General features: G+C 49.1%; 1 protein-coding gene across 6 annotated transcripts in view; it reads left to right on the top strand.

Moving 5' to 3' along the window:
* The first annotated feature begins 392 nt into the window (after positions 1 to 392).
* The window catches only part of Slc25a18 (solute carrier family 25 member 18), a 20,808-nt gene continuing 8,012 nt past the window's right edge, over positions 393 to 13,188 (top strand). The window contains exons 1-6 of one of the 6 annotated variants that reach the window (XM_055604126.1): positions 393 to 621; positions 3,611 to 3,678; positions 5,489 to 5,603; positions 9,782 to 9,978; positions 11,490 to 11,612; positions 11,791 to 11,846. In XM_055604126.1, the coding sequence (XP_055460101.1) occupies positions 9,959 to 9,978; positions 11,490 to 11,612; positions 11,791 to 11,846 (199 nt within the window). In that variant the 5' untranslated portion in view covers positions 393 to 621; positions 3,611 to 3,678; positions 5,489 to 5,603; positions 9,782 to 9,958. Of the gene's footprint in view, positions 622 to 3,610; positions 3,679 to 5,488; positions 5,604 to 9,751; positions 9,979 to 11,489; positions 11,613 to 11,790; positions 11,847 to 13,188 lie in introns of all 6 variants that reach the window. The other 5 variants (XM_055604127.1, XM_055604130.1, XM_055604125.1 and 2 more) reach the window with 5 other exon arrangements.

Below are 13,188 nucleotides of genomic sequence, written 5' to 3' on the forward strand. Positions count from 1 at the left end.
GGGTGTTTGGAAATCCTTCCAGCTCAGCCAGAGGTGGTTGAGCTCTGAGCACCCATGCTGCAGCTGCCTCCCTGGGCAGACCTCACTGTCCTCACCCCCCACCTCGCTCTGGTAGCTTGGCCTTGCTGATCTGTTGCCCTGGATTCAGTTCCTTGAGCTTTTGAAAGGACAGTGTCTGTGCGTTTGTTTCAGTCTCCTTTGTGCCCACAGGGCTCACTTCTCTAGTTTCCTGAGACAGTTTTAGCAAAAGCTTTCAGTGCAAAATGAACTGCAGTAGCAGCCAAGAAGGCAGCTGGGAAGTGCCCAGATTGAGCTATTGTGTGCTGGAGTCCCTGCCCCTCTGCCTCCATGACATGAATTTTAATTCAGGTGTCTTGAGACCATTTGAGGAGTGGAAAACCACAACTTGCTCATTCCTGACTGCATAGGACCAGTTGCCCTAGTCTAGCTATTTAAAGCTGGGCTGAGTTGTTCGAAGCAGTGAAGCTAGTTCCTCAGGTGGTATCCAGAGTTTTCACTATGGGAAGGAGTTAAGTCTTTGTAGGAAGGCAAAGACAAGATCCAGCACAGCCTGGCCTGGAGTGTACCAAAAACAGGTGTGGCGTGACTCCTGTCCAAGCTGTAAGTACAGTTGCCCTTGGCATCCTCAGGGATTGGTTGCAGGTGCCTGTGTGACCTGGGATTGGGTCTGTATGTCATCTATGCACATCTTCCTGTGTATTGTCACCTGCAGGTTTCTTGTAAAAGTCTGTAAATAGTTGTTGAGCTGTAGTGTTCTTGTGCACTAACAGTGCACAAGAGAAAATGTACGTACTCCGCACAGAGTTCCCACCCCACCCCCCAATTCATTTGGTGCAGTTGTTGAATCCACATGATAGAGCATTGCGGACTGATAGGCAGCATCTGCCTGGGACCTTGCCTGCTTATTCAGAATACAAAGGAAGAGACTATCTTCCTTTTTTCAGAGTTAGCAATGAGGGGAGAAGAGTGGAGAAAACTGGCCTACAGCAGAGAGCTGGAAGGCCCATTGTTCAGCCAGAGCTGAAGGTGATGAGTGGTTTTGTTCCCGCTTGTTACTTGAAGCAGGGTGGCTCTTGGTGTGTCTGCACCATTTGACTTGGACATAGGCCAGGTGTGACCTGTTGTAACTGTCAGGTGGGGACCTGCAGTGGACAAGTGAGCATCACTTAGGAACTGGTTAAAGTGCAGGCTCTTCCTCCTCCTCCTCCTTTCGGTCTGATAAGCCATGAAGGACCCTGCTCCCTGATGTGATACACCTCTCACGTGCCTCAGTTTACGAGCACCCCCCCTAGAGGAAGGGCCTGGCTTCAAATTTCAGTTCTAGGCTGTTACACCTTTCTGAGCTGAATCTCACCATGTCTTCTTTTGAAGAACTATGGAAAATGAGGAGTGATGGGAACAGGTGACCTCTATTCCACACCTGGGAAGACAGTAAAGCTGAGGAACTCCCTTATTGTCCTCACTGCTCCAGGCCACTTGCTGCTTTTATGGGTCTCAGTCCAGCTTAGCTTCCCATTTTCTCTGCGCCTCAAGGGTTTGAAACTGTTACCCTGACAAATAAGACCTTCCCTGCCCACTGTAGTCCTGACAGTGCTGGACTTGATGGATTGTGCTGGCTGACAATCCATCAGCTGCTGCTGTGTTTTAGTCAATAGACTAGTAAGCTCCTGCCAGTCTAGGCTGCCTTTTAATGGTTTCTGGGCTGTACAAAACCTGCCTGCCTGATGCCCTGCCTTAAAGAGATTGGTTTGCCTACCTGATGCCCTGCCTTAAAGAGATTGGTTTTCGTCGTGCATTGAGGTTGTAAACCTGCCAGACAGTGTTTGGAAACCTTGACTGTGTCCCTGTGTCATCAGGGTATCCTGGTAACATCACATTGGGCCTGAGAGGTGGCAATACTGCTTTCCAGCTAGCTTGGGATCTTGCAGAGCCATTCTTGAGGCAAGCAGGCCCTCCCTAGAAAGTTGCTTAAAGAGAGGTCATATATGCACCTCTAACTTTGATGTGCTTTTGCCTTTAGCTGTTGCAAACCAAAGCTGAAGCTCCCTTCTGCCCTGGCTTTCAGCTCCTATGGGCCCTTCCTGGCCTATGATGTCACACCAGTTTGTTTTTATTTGTTCATTTGAGACAGAGTCTCAGGAATCCCTGGCTAGTTTAGAATTTGCTTGCTAGCCAGATACACTCTTGAACTTCTGGTCTTCCACATTTCTGATTGCTCTGCTCTGGGGATTGATTGGATTTAATGCGTCCTAGGCAGGTACCAATTGAACTACATCCCAACCCTCCTTTTTTTGTTTTGGGGCTCTGGGTTCACTCTGCAGTGAGGGCTTGCCTTGAATTTGTGTAATCACAGGACTTGAAGGCTGAGGTTTCAAGTCCTGGGATTACAGATGAAAACCACCAATACTCAATTCTGTAATTGTTTTTGTTGTTATTTTAGTTTTAGTTTGTTTTTTTCTTGGGGGGGGGGGGCAAGGTTTCTCTTGACTGTCCTGGACTTGAATTGTAGATCAGGCTGGTCTCAAACTCAGCGATTCGACTGCCCCTGCCTCCCTGAGTGCTGGGATTAAAGGCATGTGCCACCATACCCAGCTTTGTTTTTCTTTTGTGTGTATGAGTATTTTGACTTTGTATGTACCATGTCGTTGCCTAGTGCCCACAGGGGTCAGAAGAGAGCTTTAAATTCCCTGAAACTGAATTTACAGATGATTGCAAACTGTCATGTGGGTGCTGGAAACTGAACTCTGGTTCTTTGCAAGAGCAACAAAAACATTTGCCTGCAATTAAAATTGCATGAGACTTTTATGTAGCTTCATAGTGGAGTATTTGCCCAGCATGGCATATACATACAGAATGTGGGAGTTCCATCTACACACTTGCAAAAGGAGAGTACTAGCCAGGTGCAGTAGTGTGTGACTGTCATCCCAGCACTCTGGAGACTGAGGCATGGGGATTGTGAGTTTGAGACCAGCTTGGTCTACATAGTGGGTTTCCAGGCCAGCTAGGCTACACAGTGAGATCCTATCTCAGGGGGAAAGTGTATGCACATATGAGCGATCACAGCACGGGTGAAATGACCCTTATATACAACATCCCCACCTGCAGGCGTTGCTTGTGGTTAATGTCAACAGCCACACTCACCTAGCCAGAGATGAGCATGCTGAGAGCCCATGCTGACCCCACCCTCACACGTGTCCCAGGGCATTCAGCGCACTGACAAGGCGGTTGAGACTTCACAGAAGTGTAGACATTGTAGTGATTACTACCTGCTGGCACACCTTGCTGACGTCTGCATGATGGGGCGTCCCCACCTGCCCTGCAGCTGTCTTAGTCAAGCTGCTGCTCAGCTGTGTTTCCAGCCAGGCAATGGGAGCTCTGGCCTGGTGCGTGGCCTCTGGAGTTCAGTCCAAACCCACTGCAAAGTGCAGTGTGTCAAGGCTAATACTGCAGCGAAGGAGGACTTAGTAACATCCTGCTTGGCACCTCTGCCCACGTGAGAGCTGCAGCAGGGGGGAGGGACTGCACTCTGATAAACCCCAAGGACAAAGCAGCTCCTGCAGACAGCATTGTAAGCCAGCTCTGCCCACAGCTCACCGGAAACCCAGCCTCTGTCCTTTACTCCAGAGAAGGCAGAAAGAAGGTCCTTCCTGAAAGCTGGTAAGAGTTGTCTTGTCTGTCCATGTCAAGCATAGAGTTGGTAGAAAGGCAAGGAGGCCTTAGGGACAGGGCTTTTCACATCACCCACTGCAAGCAGTGGTAAGAGGAAGTCTCTGGCATCCCAAGAGCACCCTGGGAAGTGGGGTACTTCCTGGGTAGTGAGTTAAGACAGAGTTAATGGCCACTCTGGTAGGAGGGGCTTAGCCCTGGGAGACCCATGTGCCCTGCTAGTAGGAGGAAACAGCCCTGGTTCTCAGTGTGAAGAAAGCAGCTCAAGGCTGTATGTCTTGTGCTAACATCAACTGCAAGTTAAAGGTGGTGGTTGCATTTGTGGGCTTAAAAACAAAAGCTCTGGGTGGTGGTGGCCCACGGCTTTAATCCCAGTGCTTGGGAAACAGGCAGGCTCTCCGTCACAGGACAGCCTGGTCTACAGAGTTAATTGCAGGATGAACAGGGCTACACGAAGAAACCGTGTCTCAAAAAAAAAAAAAAGAGGAGGAGGAGCATTAGCTCATATAATGGTACATGCCTTTAACCTCAGCAGAGGCAGAGAGGCAAGGGGGTCTCTGAGTTCAAGGCCCACTGGGTCTGTATAGCATGTTCTGGGACGGGGCTACATAAACATGCACATGTTTATGTCTTTAAAACATGCACATGTGTGCACACATCATGCATATATGAACACTTCTGAGAGGAGGTCACATTGAGGTATCACTGACTCCCAAACAACAGTTTGTAATTTATTGCTGATCTGGGAGCAAAGTGCATCCTGGGCACATTGCCAGCGTGTACTAGTAGGGTTAGGGTTAGGCTCATCCCCTGAAGAAGCTGTCGTGAGCTGATGGAGAGCAGAAAAGGGGGCAGGCAGTGGGCAAGGTGGGGTGGGAGCAGGAACCTGCCCTAAGCATTAGCGCATCCATCAAGAGCTGCTCCCCGCCCTTGAGGATGGACCTGGGCCATAACACTGAACCCCTCTGAGGTGATGACACTTGGAGGAGGGTTTTGTTTTTTGTTTGGTTTTGGTTGATGTTCTGTTTGTTCTTAAGATTTATTTAGTTAATGTATAGCTGCATGTACACCTGCACGCCAGAAGAGGACATCAGATCCCAGTATAAATGGTTGTGAGCCACCATGTGGGTGCTTGGAATTGAACTCGGGACCTCTGGAAACCGCTGACCCATCTCTCCCTCCCCTGGGTTTTGATTGTCATGTTTATCTATTGTATGTGTGCATACACATTTTTACCATCCTTATACATCCTTATGCATGTGGGGTCCGTCTTCCCCCTCCGCCATGTGCACCCCACGCCTTGGCCTGCAGAGAGCCATCTGTCCAGGTGTGGGCAGCATTTTTCCATTGGTGATGAAGTAACTGGTTTTCTCCTGGTCCCTTGAAAGTTTACGATTGATGCAAATTAGTGCAGAAATAGTTAAATCAGAAGAAAAAGCAGGGCCAGCAAGATGTCTCAGTGTCCTTCCTCAGCTCTGGCTCTTTTCAACACTAACCAGTTATCACTGTAAAATGGGATCTGAGTTTTTGTTAAGGACCCTAGTTAATGACTTCATAAAGCCAGCTAAAATAGAGCAAATTGTTCATTAGAAGGCACTGCCTTTCATCCCAGCAGAGGCAGGCAGATCTCTGTGAGTTCGAGGCCAGCCTGGTCTACAAAGCGAGTCCAGAACAGCCAGGGGTACACAAGGAAACCATCACCACCACCACCACAACAAAAAGAAGGAGCCTAAGATGCTGCTTTGTGATCCCTGGTGGGGAATGAGGCAAGCACTGCCCCAGTTACCAAACTCTTCCCCAGCACTCAAGACGGAAGACAAGGCCTCCTGCCCATGAGGCCCACGGACTCCCGCCGAGCCGGTCTGCCAGCCCTGTCCTTTCAAAGTTGGAACCAGTAAAACCTAAATTCTTTGAAGGTAAAGTGATCTTACTTTGTCAGCCAGCCACAAGCCAGCTGCCTGGAACACTGACCATCACCCTGCAGGCATTCAGTAGATTGCCTGAAGGACTGGGTAGAAGGGGCCCTGTTGCCAAGTTTAGGATTTCCTGATAAGATTCCTTTAAAACCGTGGTGGTGTGGTACACAACTTTAACCCCAGTGGAGGATTAATCGAGGAGACAGGCAGCTGAATCTTTGTGAGTTTGAGGCCAAGCCTGGTCTACAAAGACAGTTCCAGGACAGCCAGGGCTACACAGAGAAGAAACCCTGTGAGGGGTTCGGGGAGGGTGGAACATGCCTGGCTATATTTAAAAAGTAATAAATTTAATTTTTGAATTTTTATTTATTTTATTTTCTGTGTGGTACAAAAGAAAAGGGTCAATGATAAGAGCCTTGTTGCTTTCGGAAAGGACCTGGGTTCGGTCCCTAACATCTACATGAGTAGTTCACCATCTGCGTCTGGTTCCAGGGATCCCATCACCTGTTTTAGGCTCCATGGACACGTGGTGCACATACAAACGGCACACATACACACTAGTTTATAAAATAGAACCTATGGCAGGGACTTGTGAAGTCGTGCCCTTTGAATGCTTGAGTTTGCAAAAGGGAACCCGGAGCTAGGATTTGCAGGGTGAGAAAAGCCCTCATCAGCAAATGCTGCAGAGTTGCTGTGGAATGCCCCGGTTCAGCGTGTTCCTTTGTTCTCTGACTTATCTCGATTGTGCCCATTCCCATTGCCAAGGAACACTGATTTCTGTCATTTAATTTTGCTCTAGAAATGCCAGGAACGTGGTCCAAAGGGCTGTTGTGTGTCCATTTCCTTTACCCTTACTTCATAGCAAAAAGTTAAGTTCTGTACTTCTGAAGTAGCTACTTGGGATTTGTATGTTTCATGACAACTTACCATCTCAAAGAATGTCTGGCAGTTTAATATGACATTTTGCCACCAAGTGTCCCAAGATTCTGGCTTTTTGAAAAAGTTGGCAGGAACAGGCTCCTGACCAGGATGAGGACTCTGCAGCCTGGACCTGCCTTCTCCCAGACAGGGTGGGAGTAGAGGCTGTGTCGAGTCCATTGCTGGAGAGATGCTCAGCGACTAAGAGCACTGGCTACTCTTCCAGAGGACCCAGGTTCAATTCCCAGCATTCACATGGCAGCTTACAACTGTAAATGGAGTCTCAGAAAATCTAGCACCATCTTGTGGCCTTCTCTGGCACCAGATATGTAGTGTAAAAACATGAGCAAAACACTCATATAAATATGTAATTGTATACACACACATATAAAGCAAGATAGGAGCTGAGACGTGGCTCAGTGGTTAAGAGTTCGTGTTGTTTTTGCAGAGGACAACACACTTGACAGGTGGCTCATAACCTCGTCACTTCCAGCTTCAGGGGCTCCATTGCCTTTTCCTGGCCTCCACAGGAAACAACTTCCCACAAGCACAGACCAGCAAGGAATTAAAGATAGGAAGGTGGGCTGGGGGTGCACCTCAGTGTCCTTTCCCAGTTGTGTTCACACAAGCCTGTACTTTCAGGACCTAGGAGTCCAAGGAAAGGGGACTGACACAGGTTGGTTGGAGGCTAGCCTGGGCTACGTAGTGAGACTGTCTCAAAATCAAAGCGGTGATACGCACCTTTTATCCCAGCATTCAGAAGGCAGAGGCAGTCAGATTGAGGCCAGCCTGGTCCAAAGAGTGAGTTCCAGGATAGCCAGGACTACAGGGAGAAACCCTGTCTTGAAAAAAGTGAAGCAGAGCCTGGTGGTGGTGGTACACGCCTTTAATCCCAGACTTGGGAGGCAGAAGCAGGCAGATCTTTTGTGAGATCAGGCCAGCCTGATCTACAGAGTAATTCTAGGACAGCCAGGGCTACACACAGAGAAATGCTGTCTTGGGGGGGGGGGGACAGAAAGAAAGATGGTAGGTAGGTAGGTAGGTAGGTAAATAAGTAGATAAATGAACCAGTCCATGGTCTGCTAGGGTGGCTCCATGAGTGAAGGTGGTTGCCACACAAGCCCAGCAACCTCTCATAGTGAGTAGTGAGAACTACCTCTGGGGCTTGTCCTCTGCCCTCCACACACACCATAAATGAAACCTGCATAATATTTTTATATTCTGGTTTTTCAAGACCAGTTTCTCTGTAACAAGCCCTGGCTGTCCTGGAACTTACTCTGTAAACCAAGCTGGCCTTGAACTCAGAGATCCGCCTGCCTCTGCCTCCCGAGCACAGGGCTAAAGGCGCCTGCCACCACGCCTAGCTAATAATAAATTTTTAACTGAAATTCAAGATATGCAATGAGGTGAGCTGAGTGTCCCAGAATCCATTTGGCTGGCATTTGATTATGAGCTTGGAGCAAGGATGGACACCGTTAAGGCTAGCAATCTAAAGGGGAGGCTGAGGCAACAGGATTTTATAAGTTGTTCCTGGCCAGCCTGGGCAAACTTAGCAAGATCCTGTCTCAAAATCACAAGTAAAATCAGGCTCACTGATAGAACAGTCCCCGGTGCCAAACAAACAGCAAAGTTAAGAGCCTGCCACAGGAGTGCCTGAAGTAGGAATGGCCCCATTGGGCCCCCTCTCAGTGTGCTTACTCTTCTGTCCTTCCTGTAGACTGGCTTTCTGTTTGGCCAACAGATCAAGTCCCACGCTGGCAGCCCCTTGAGCTTCGCCCACCACCAGCTCTGGCCCACCAGGGAGTTACAGACTGTAATCCTGGTATCTTCTGCTTGGCTTTGTCTCTTCTCATAGCAGATGGCATGGGTCTGTCATGAAACCCTATGCTCAGTGACCCCCCTCCCCCACCTCCATTTATGACTTGGCTTTACTGGCCTTACAGCTCTCTCTTGAGCTCACTAGTCAGTCCAGGGTGGCGTTTACCCAGAGTGCTTTTGTTTTGTTTTTTTTCTTGGCAGGGCTGGGGAGGAAATCCAGGGCCCAGGCACAAGCTACATTGATGTGAGCCACGCGCCACCCCTGGAGCCTCTGCCTGGTCCTCACACCTGTGTGCCCTCCTGAGATCCTGCCTAGTGAAACCCTGCTCAGACCTTACGGACAATGTAGTCAGAGGGCTTTTCCCTTCTAAATCCACCCCCTCTATCTCTCTCCTGTATGGTGGGGATGGGTTAGGGGGCTGAGGTCAAAGCCAGGTGACTTCCTCCATCTCTTTCCATCTTCCCTGTATGGGTCAGAGTTTCTCGCCGACCCTGAAGTGTATGAGGCCCTCCTGCCTCAGACTTCCAGGTGCTGGGACAACAGGTACTAGGCGCTGTATTCTTCATAGTAGTCCTTTCTCTCTAGGCTCTAGGCTCTTTGGGCTTTCCTGCATATTATCTGTTGTCCCTGGAATTTAAGTCCCTGAGAGAGGAGCTCTTAGTTGGATCTTCACTAGCACTGTGCTCTAGAACTGTAATCAGACTTGACAATATTACCCTTAAAGAGTTTTTTCTTCCCATACTCATTTTACGTTTGTGGGTGTATTGCCTATATGTATGTATGTGCACCACATTGGTGCCTGCAAAGGTCAGAAGGTTGCATGAGGCTTCCTAAAACTGGAGTTACAGACCAGCTGTGGGCTGCCATGTGAGTGCTGAAAAGTGAAGCTGGGTCCTCTGGAAGAGCAGGTGCTCCTAACCACCAAGCCATCTCCCACACTCCCATACTCCCCCAATAATATGTATGTGTGATATATATATATATATATATATATATGGCTGACATGATTAACATCTCCAAGAGAGTCACTTTCCTCATCCTTTCCCTCTCCCTCCTTCCCCAGAAGAAAAATACTTAGAGATGACTAAGACTTGCTTGGCAGCCTTAGGAAAAGCAAGGAGAATAGAGGAAAGAGACCCCACTCTCATGTCAATAGGGAGCCTGAAGGCCAGTGTAGGCTCTTTGGCAAGTCCAAGTCCCTGTCTCGTGTCTCTTCATTCTCTACATTTTCAAGTAAACAAACAAACATGCTTGAGAACATCTCAAGCCTTGCAGCCCTCGTCTACTGTGAGAGGGACTCCTGATAAAAATCTCTTCAGAGCCCATGTCTCCACTCCCAGGCCTTCCTCAGAAGCCTTGGGATGGCTTCTGCTCTCACCCTCCTTTCTTTTCTGATCAAAATCCAAACAAGGATTTCTGTCCGGATGCACATTTCCAAAAGGTGTAGGAAGGAAGGACATGGAACGTGCAGGGGCATGAGGATTCCTGTGTCCTGTCAGCTCTCTGGAGGGCTTGAGTCAAGACACCCTTCTTCCTTCTCCACTGGCCTCAACAGCAGCTGCCTGTGAGGCCCGCACAGCCTGCGTCCCGGGAGCTGCCGTGCTTGACCGCCTGCAGGATGTCCAGCCAGGACCTGAGGTAGGTTGGGGGGACAGCTGGGTTGAAAAAGGGTTTCTATGGTAGCAGCTGGTCAGTGGCAGTTCTAGATTATGAGAATAGCAGGCTGAATGACTGGCAAGAGCAAATGAGACCCATCACCCCAAATGTGTATTTCCCCAGATAAACGAGCAGACCCCTCCTCCAATAATGCAATGTGCAAGTTGGGCATAGTTGTATCTGCCCACATGCCAGCTCTGAGAGGCAGAGGCTCTGGGGTTGGTTTAAGGATAGCCTTGGCTACCTTACCTCCAGTAAGCTGGAGGCCAGGCTGGACTACATGAGACCCCTTTTAAACTCCCCTCCCCTGCAGGATTGTTTTCAAATGCGTTGACACATCTCTGCAGGGAAGTTTAAGCCATGATTCTCTCTCTCTTTTTTTTTTTCCAGTTTCTTTTTTATTTAGGTTTCTTTGTAGAGAAACTCACTGTTGCCTACTTTTACTGCTTCCAGCTAGCCTGTCTCAAATATTTTCTTCATGTCTGCCTCTGGCCTGAAAGATAAGGACATTTTACTATTTTCCAAGGAGTCTGAGGAAGCTTTGTTTTCTGTTCCCAGACTCCTATTCTTAACCAAGAAGATGAGCCATGCTTCCTAAAGCAAGTATTGACAGAGGTTAGGGTAAATAATATACTGCTTATTCATCCTGGTTATCTCTTGCTAAAAAGCATGCATGCTCACAGTCAGGGCATTTTTATCCTTTAAATATTTGTTTAGATTTATTTTATGTGTGTGAATGTTTGCCTGTATAATATATGTACATTCCTGGTACCTAGAAAGGTCAAAAACGAGGTCAGGTCTGCTGGAATTGGAATTACGTGTGGTTGTGAGCTGCCATGGGGTGCTGGGACTCGGAACTGGGTGCTCTGCAAAAGCAACACATGCTCTTAACCAACGAGCCATCTCTCTAGCCTGGAAGCTGTCTCATCCTTGACAATAGCTGCCATTTACCTGATGTTCATTTACTTGGTCCTCACACAATCCCTCAGATGAGGGGACTGAAGTTTCAGAGAACTGAGGAGACTTGCCCGAGTCAACAACCTCGCCAAGATTCATTTGCACCACGTACTTTTGCCATGTAAACTGGAAATAGAGTTGGAACTTGTTTGAACACTTCCTCACAGGCCTCCAAGGGTGAGAGGATGGAGAGCCAACCTTGGTGGCAGCTCTGGAGGACATCTTTGAAGGTCAAGCTAAGGCCTGCCATCTCCCAGCAGGCTGCAGCATTTTAGCTTAGTGAACTCTTTGCTATGGGTAGTGTGGGTAAGCATGGGCTTCTTGGGAAGAGGTTCCTAGCCTGTGTGGAAGGCAGGACAGGAGCTGACAGCTGGGTCGGGGAGGTCCTGAGCAGAGGGCACTCTGGTCAGCTGGAAGCCCGTAGTTGCCATCCCTGATTTTCTCTGTCTGAGCCTGCTCTCATCCCCTACCAAACCTGTGTAGCCAGGAACTCTCTCTCACACACTACTACTCTCTCTCTCCTCCCTATGACCTAGCATCACTGCAAAACTCATCAATGGAGGTGTGGCAGGACTCGTGGGGGTGACCTGCGTGTTTCCCATCGACCTTGCCAAGACCCGACTGCAGAACCAGCAGGGGAAGGATGTGTATAAAGGAATGTAGGTATTGGTGGGAGAAGTGAAGGCAGGGAGGTCCCTGGAAAGGACCCGAGAGCTCGTTTGCTTCTTCAAGGAGGGATCTGGGGGGGGGGGGGGGCAAGGCCAACTGAGGTGTGCCCAGGAAGGAAAAGAGGCACATTTGATCACCACTAACTTCCTTTCTGGCCTCTGCTTCTAGGACGGATTGCCTGATGAAGACCGCACGTGCTGAGGGCTTCTTGGGCATGTACCGAGGTGGGCTTCTAAACTCATAGCGCAGGCTTCTCTACCAGGGATGATGGGGCAGTGTGTACAGCCCACGCTCCGTGAGCTTGTAGCACAGAGGTGTCGGTGCTCATTCCACCCAGGGCGCTGCCTGGACTACACCAGCTTTCAAGCGCCTTCACTACAGAGGTAGCTGCTTCTAGCCAAGGCCTCCTTCGAGGTGCTGTGTTCAAAAGCAATTACCCCCAGCTGCCTTCTGCCTCCCTCCCGCTTACTCTCCCTGACATGCAGAATGACCCACAGAACTGTGAGCTCAGCCTCATAGGACCCCATGCTGCTGCTGTCTGCAGCTTCCGCATCCTTAATGAGGCCCTGTGAAATCAGCCATAGGTCAGTGCTGGGAAAGAGCCGATATGCTGGGACCCCAGAGAACAAGGACGAAGTGGATCCAAGTGCCATAAAATAGACAGGCCCAGCTCCTCAGGCTGTTTATCCATCATCAGAGGTGGGAGACTGTACCAGCAGGATAGACTATGGTGACTTAGCCAGGTGCGCTCACATGCTCCTGTGATCCCAGTGTTTGGGAGATGCAGCCAGGGGAATCAAGAGTTCAAGAAAAGTAAGTCCCAAAGGGAGCCCATGTCCAACTACATGTGATCCTGCCTCAAACAACCAAAAAGGGGAAACAACAACCACAAAACAGACAGACATAGATGACTTGGTGGTAATGGGACACATATGCATGTCCCATAGAGAAAATGGGAGTCTAAGGAGGAGAATGGGATTGGAGAGCTGGCTTAACAGTTAAGAGCAAGCGCTGCAGCCGGGCGTGGCGATGCATGCACATAGACACACACTTGCTTGCACACATGCACACACCATGCAAATAAAATCTTTGGGGATGGGAAGATGGTCAACAGCTTAGAGCACTGGCTGCTCTTCTAGAGGTCCTGGGTTCAATTCCTAACTCCCACATGGCAGCTCAAAGCCTCTTGTACCTCTAATTCCAGAGAATCAGATGTGTCTTCTGAACTCTGCAGGCATCAGGTATGCATGGGTGGACTTACATACATGCAGGCAAACACTCCTGCACGTAAAATAAAATCATAGTCCTTCCTTTCTCTCTCTCTCTCATTCCTTCTCTTTCCTTCCTTCCTTTCTCTCCTCTCTCTTTCTCTCCCTTTCCTTTTTCTCTTTCCTTTCTCTCTCCTTTCTTTCTCTTTCCTTTCTTTCTTCTTCCCTTTCTCTTTTTCTTTCTCTCTCCCTTTCTTTCTTTCTCTCTTTCTCCCTCACCTTCCCTCCCTCCCTCCCTCCCTCCCTCCCTCCCTTCCTTCCTTCCTTCCTTCCTTCCTTCCTTCCTTCCTTCCTTCCT

Source organism: Psammomys obesus, unplaced genomic scaffold, assembly GCF_907164565.1.
Source record: "Psammomys obesus unplaced genomic scaffold, mPsaObe1.curated_primary_1811, whole genome shotgun sequence".
Lineage (NCBI taxonomy): Eukaryota > Metazoa > Chordata > Mammalia > Rodentia > Muridae > Psammomys > Psammomys obesus.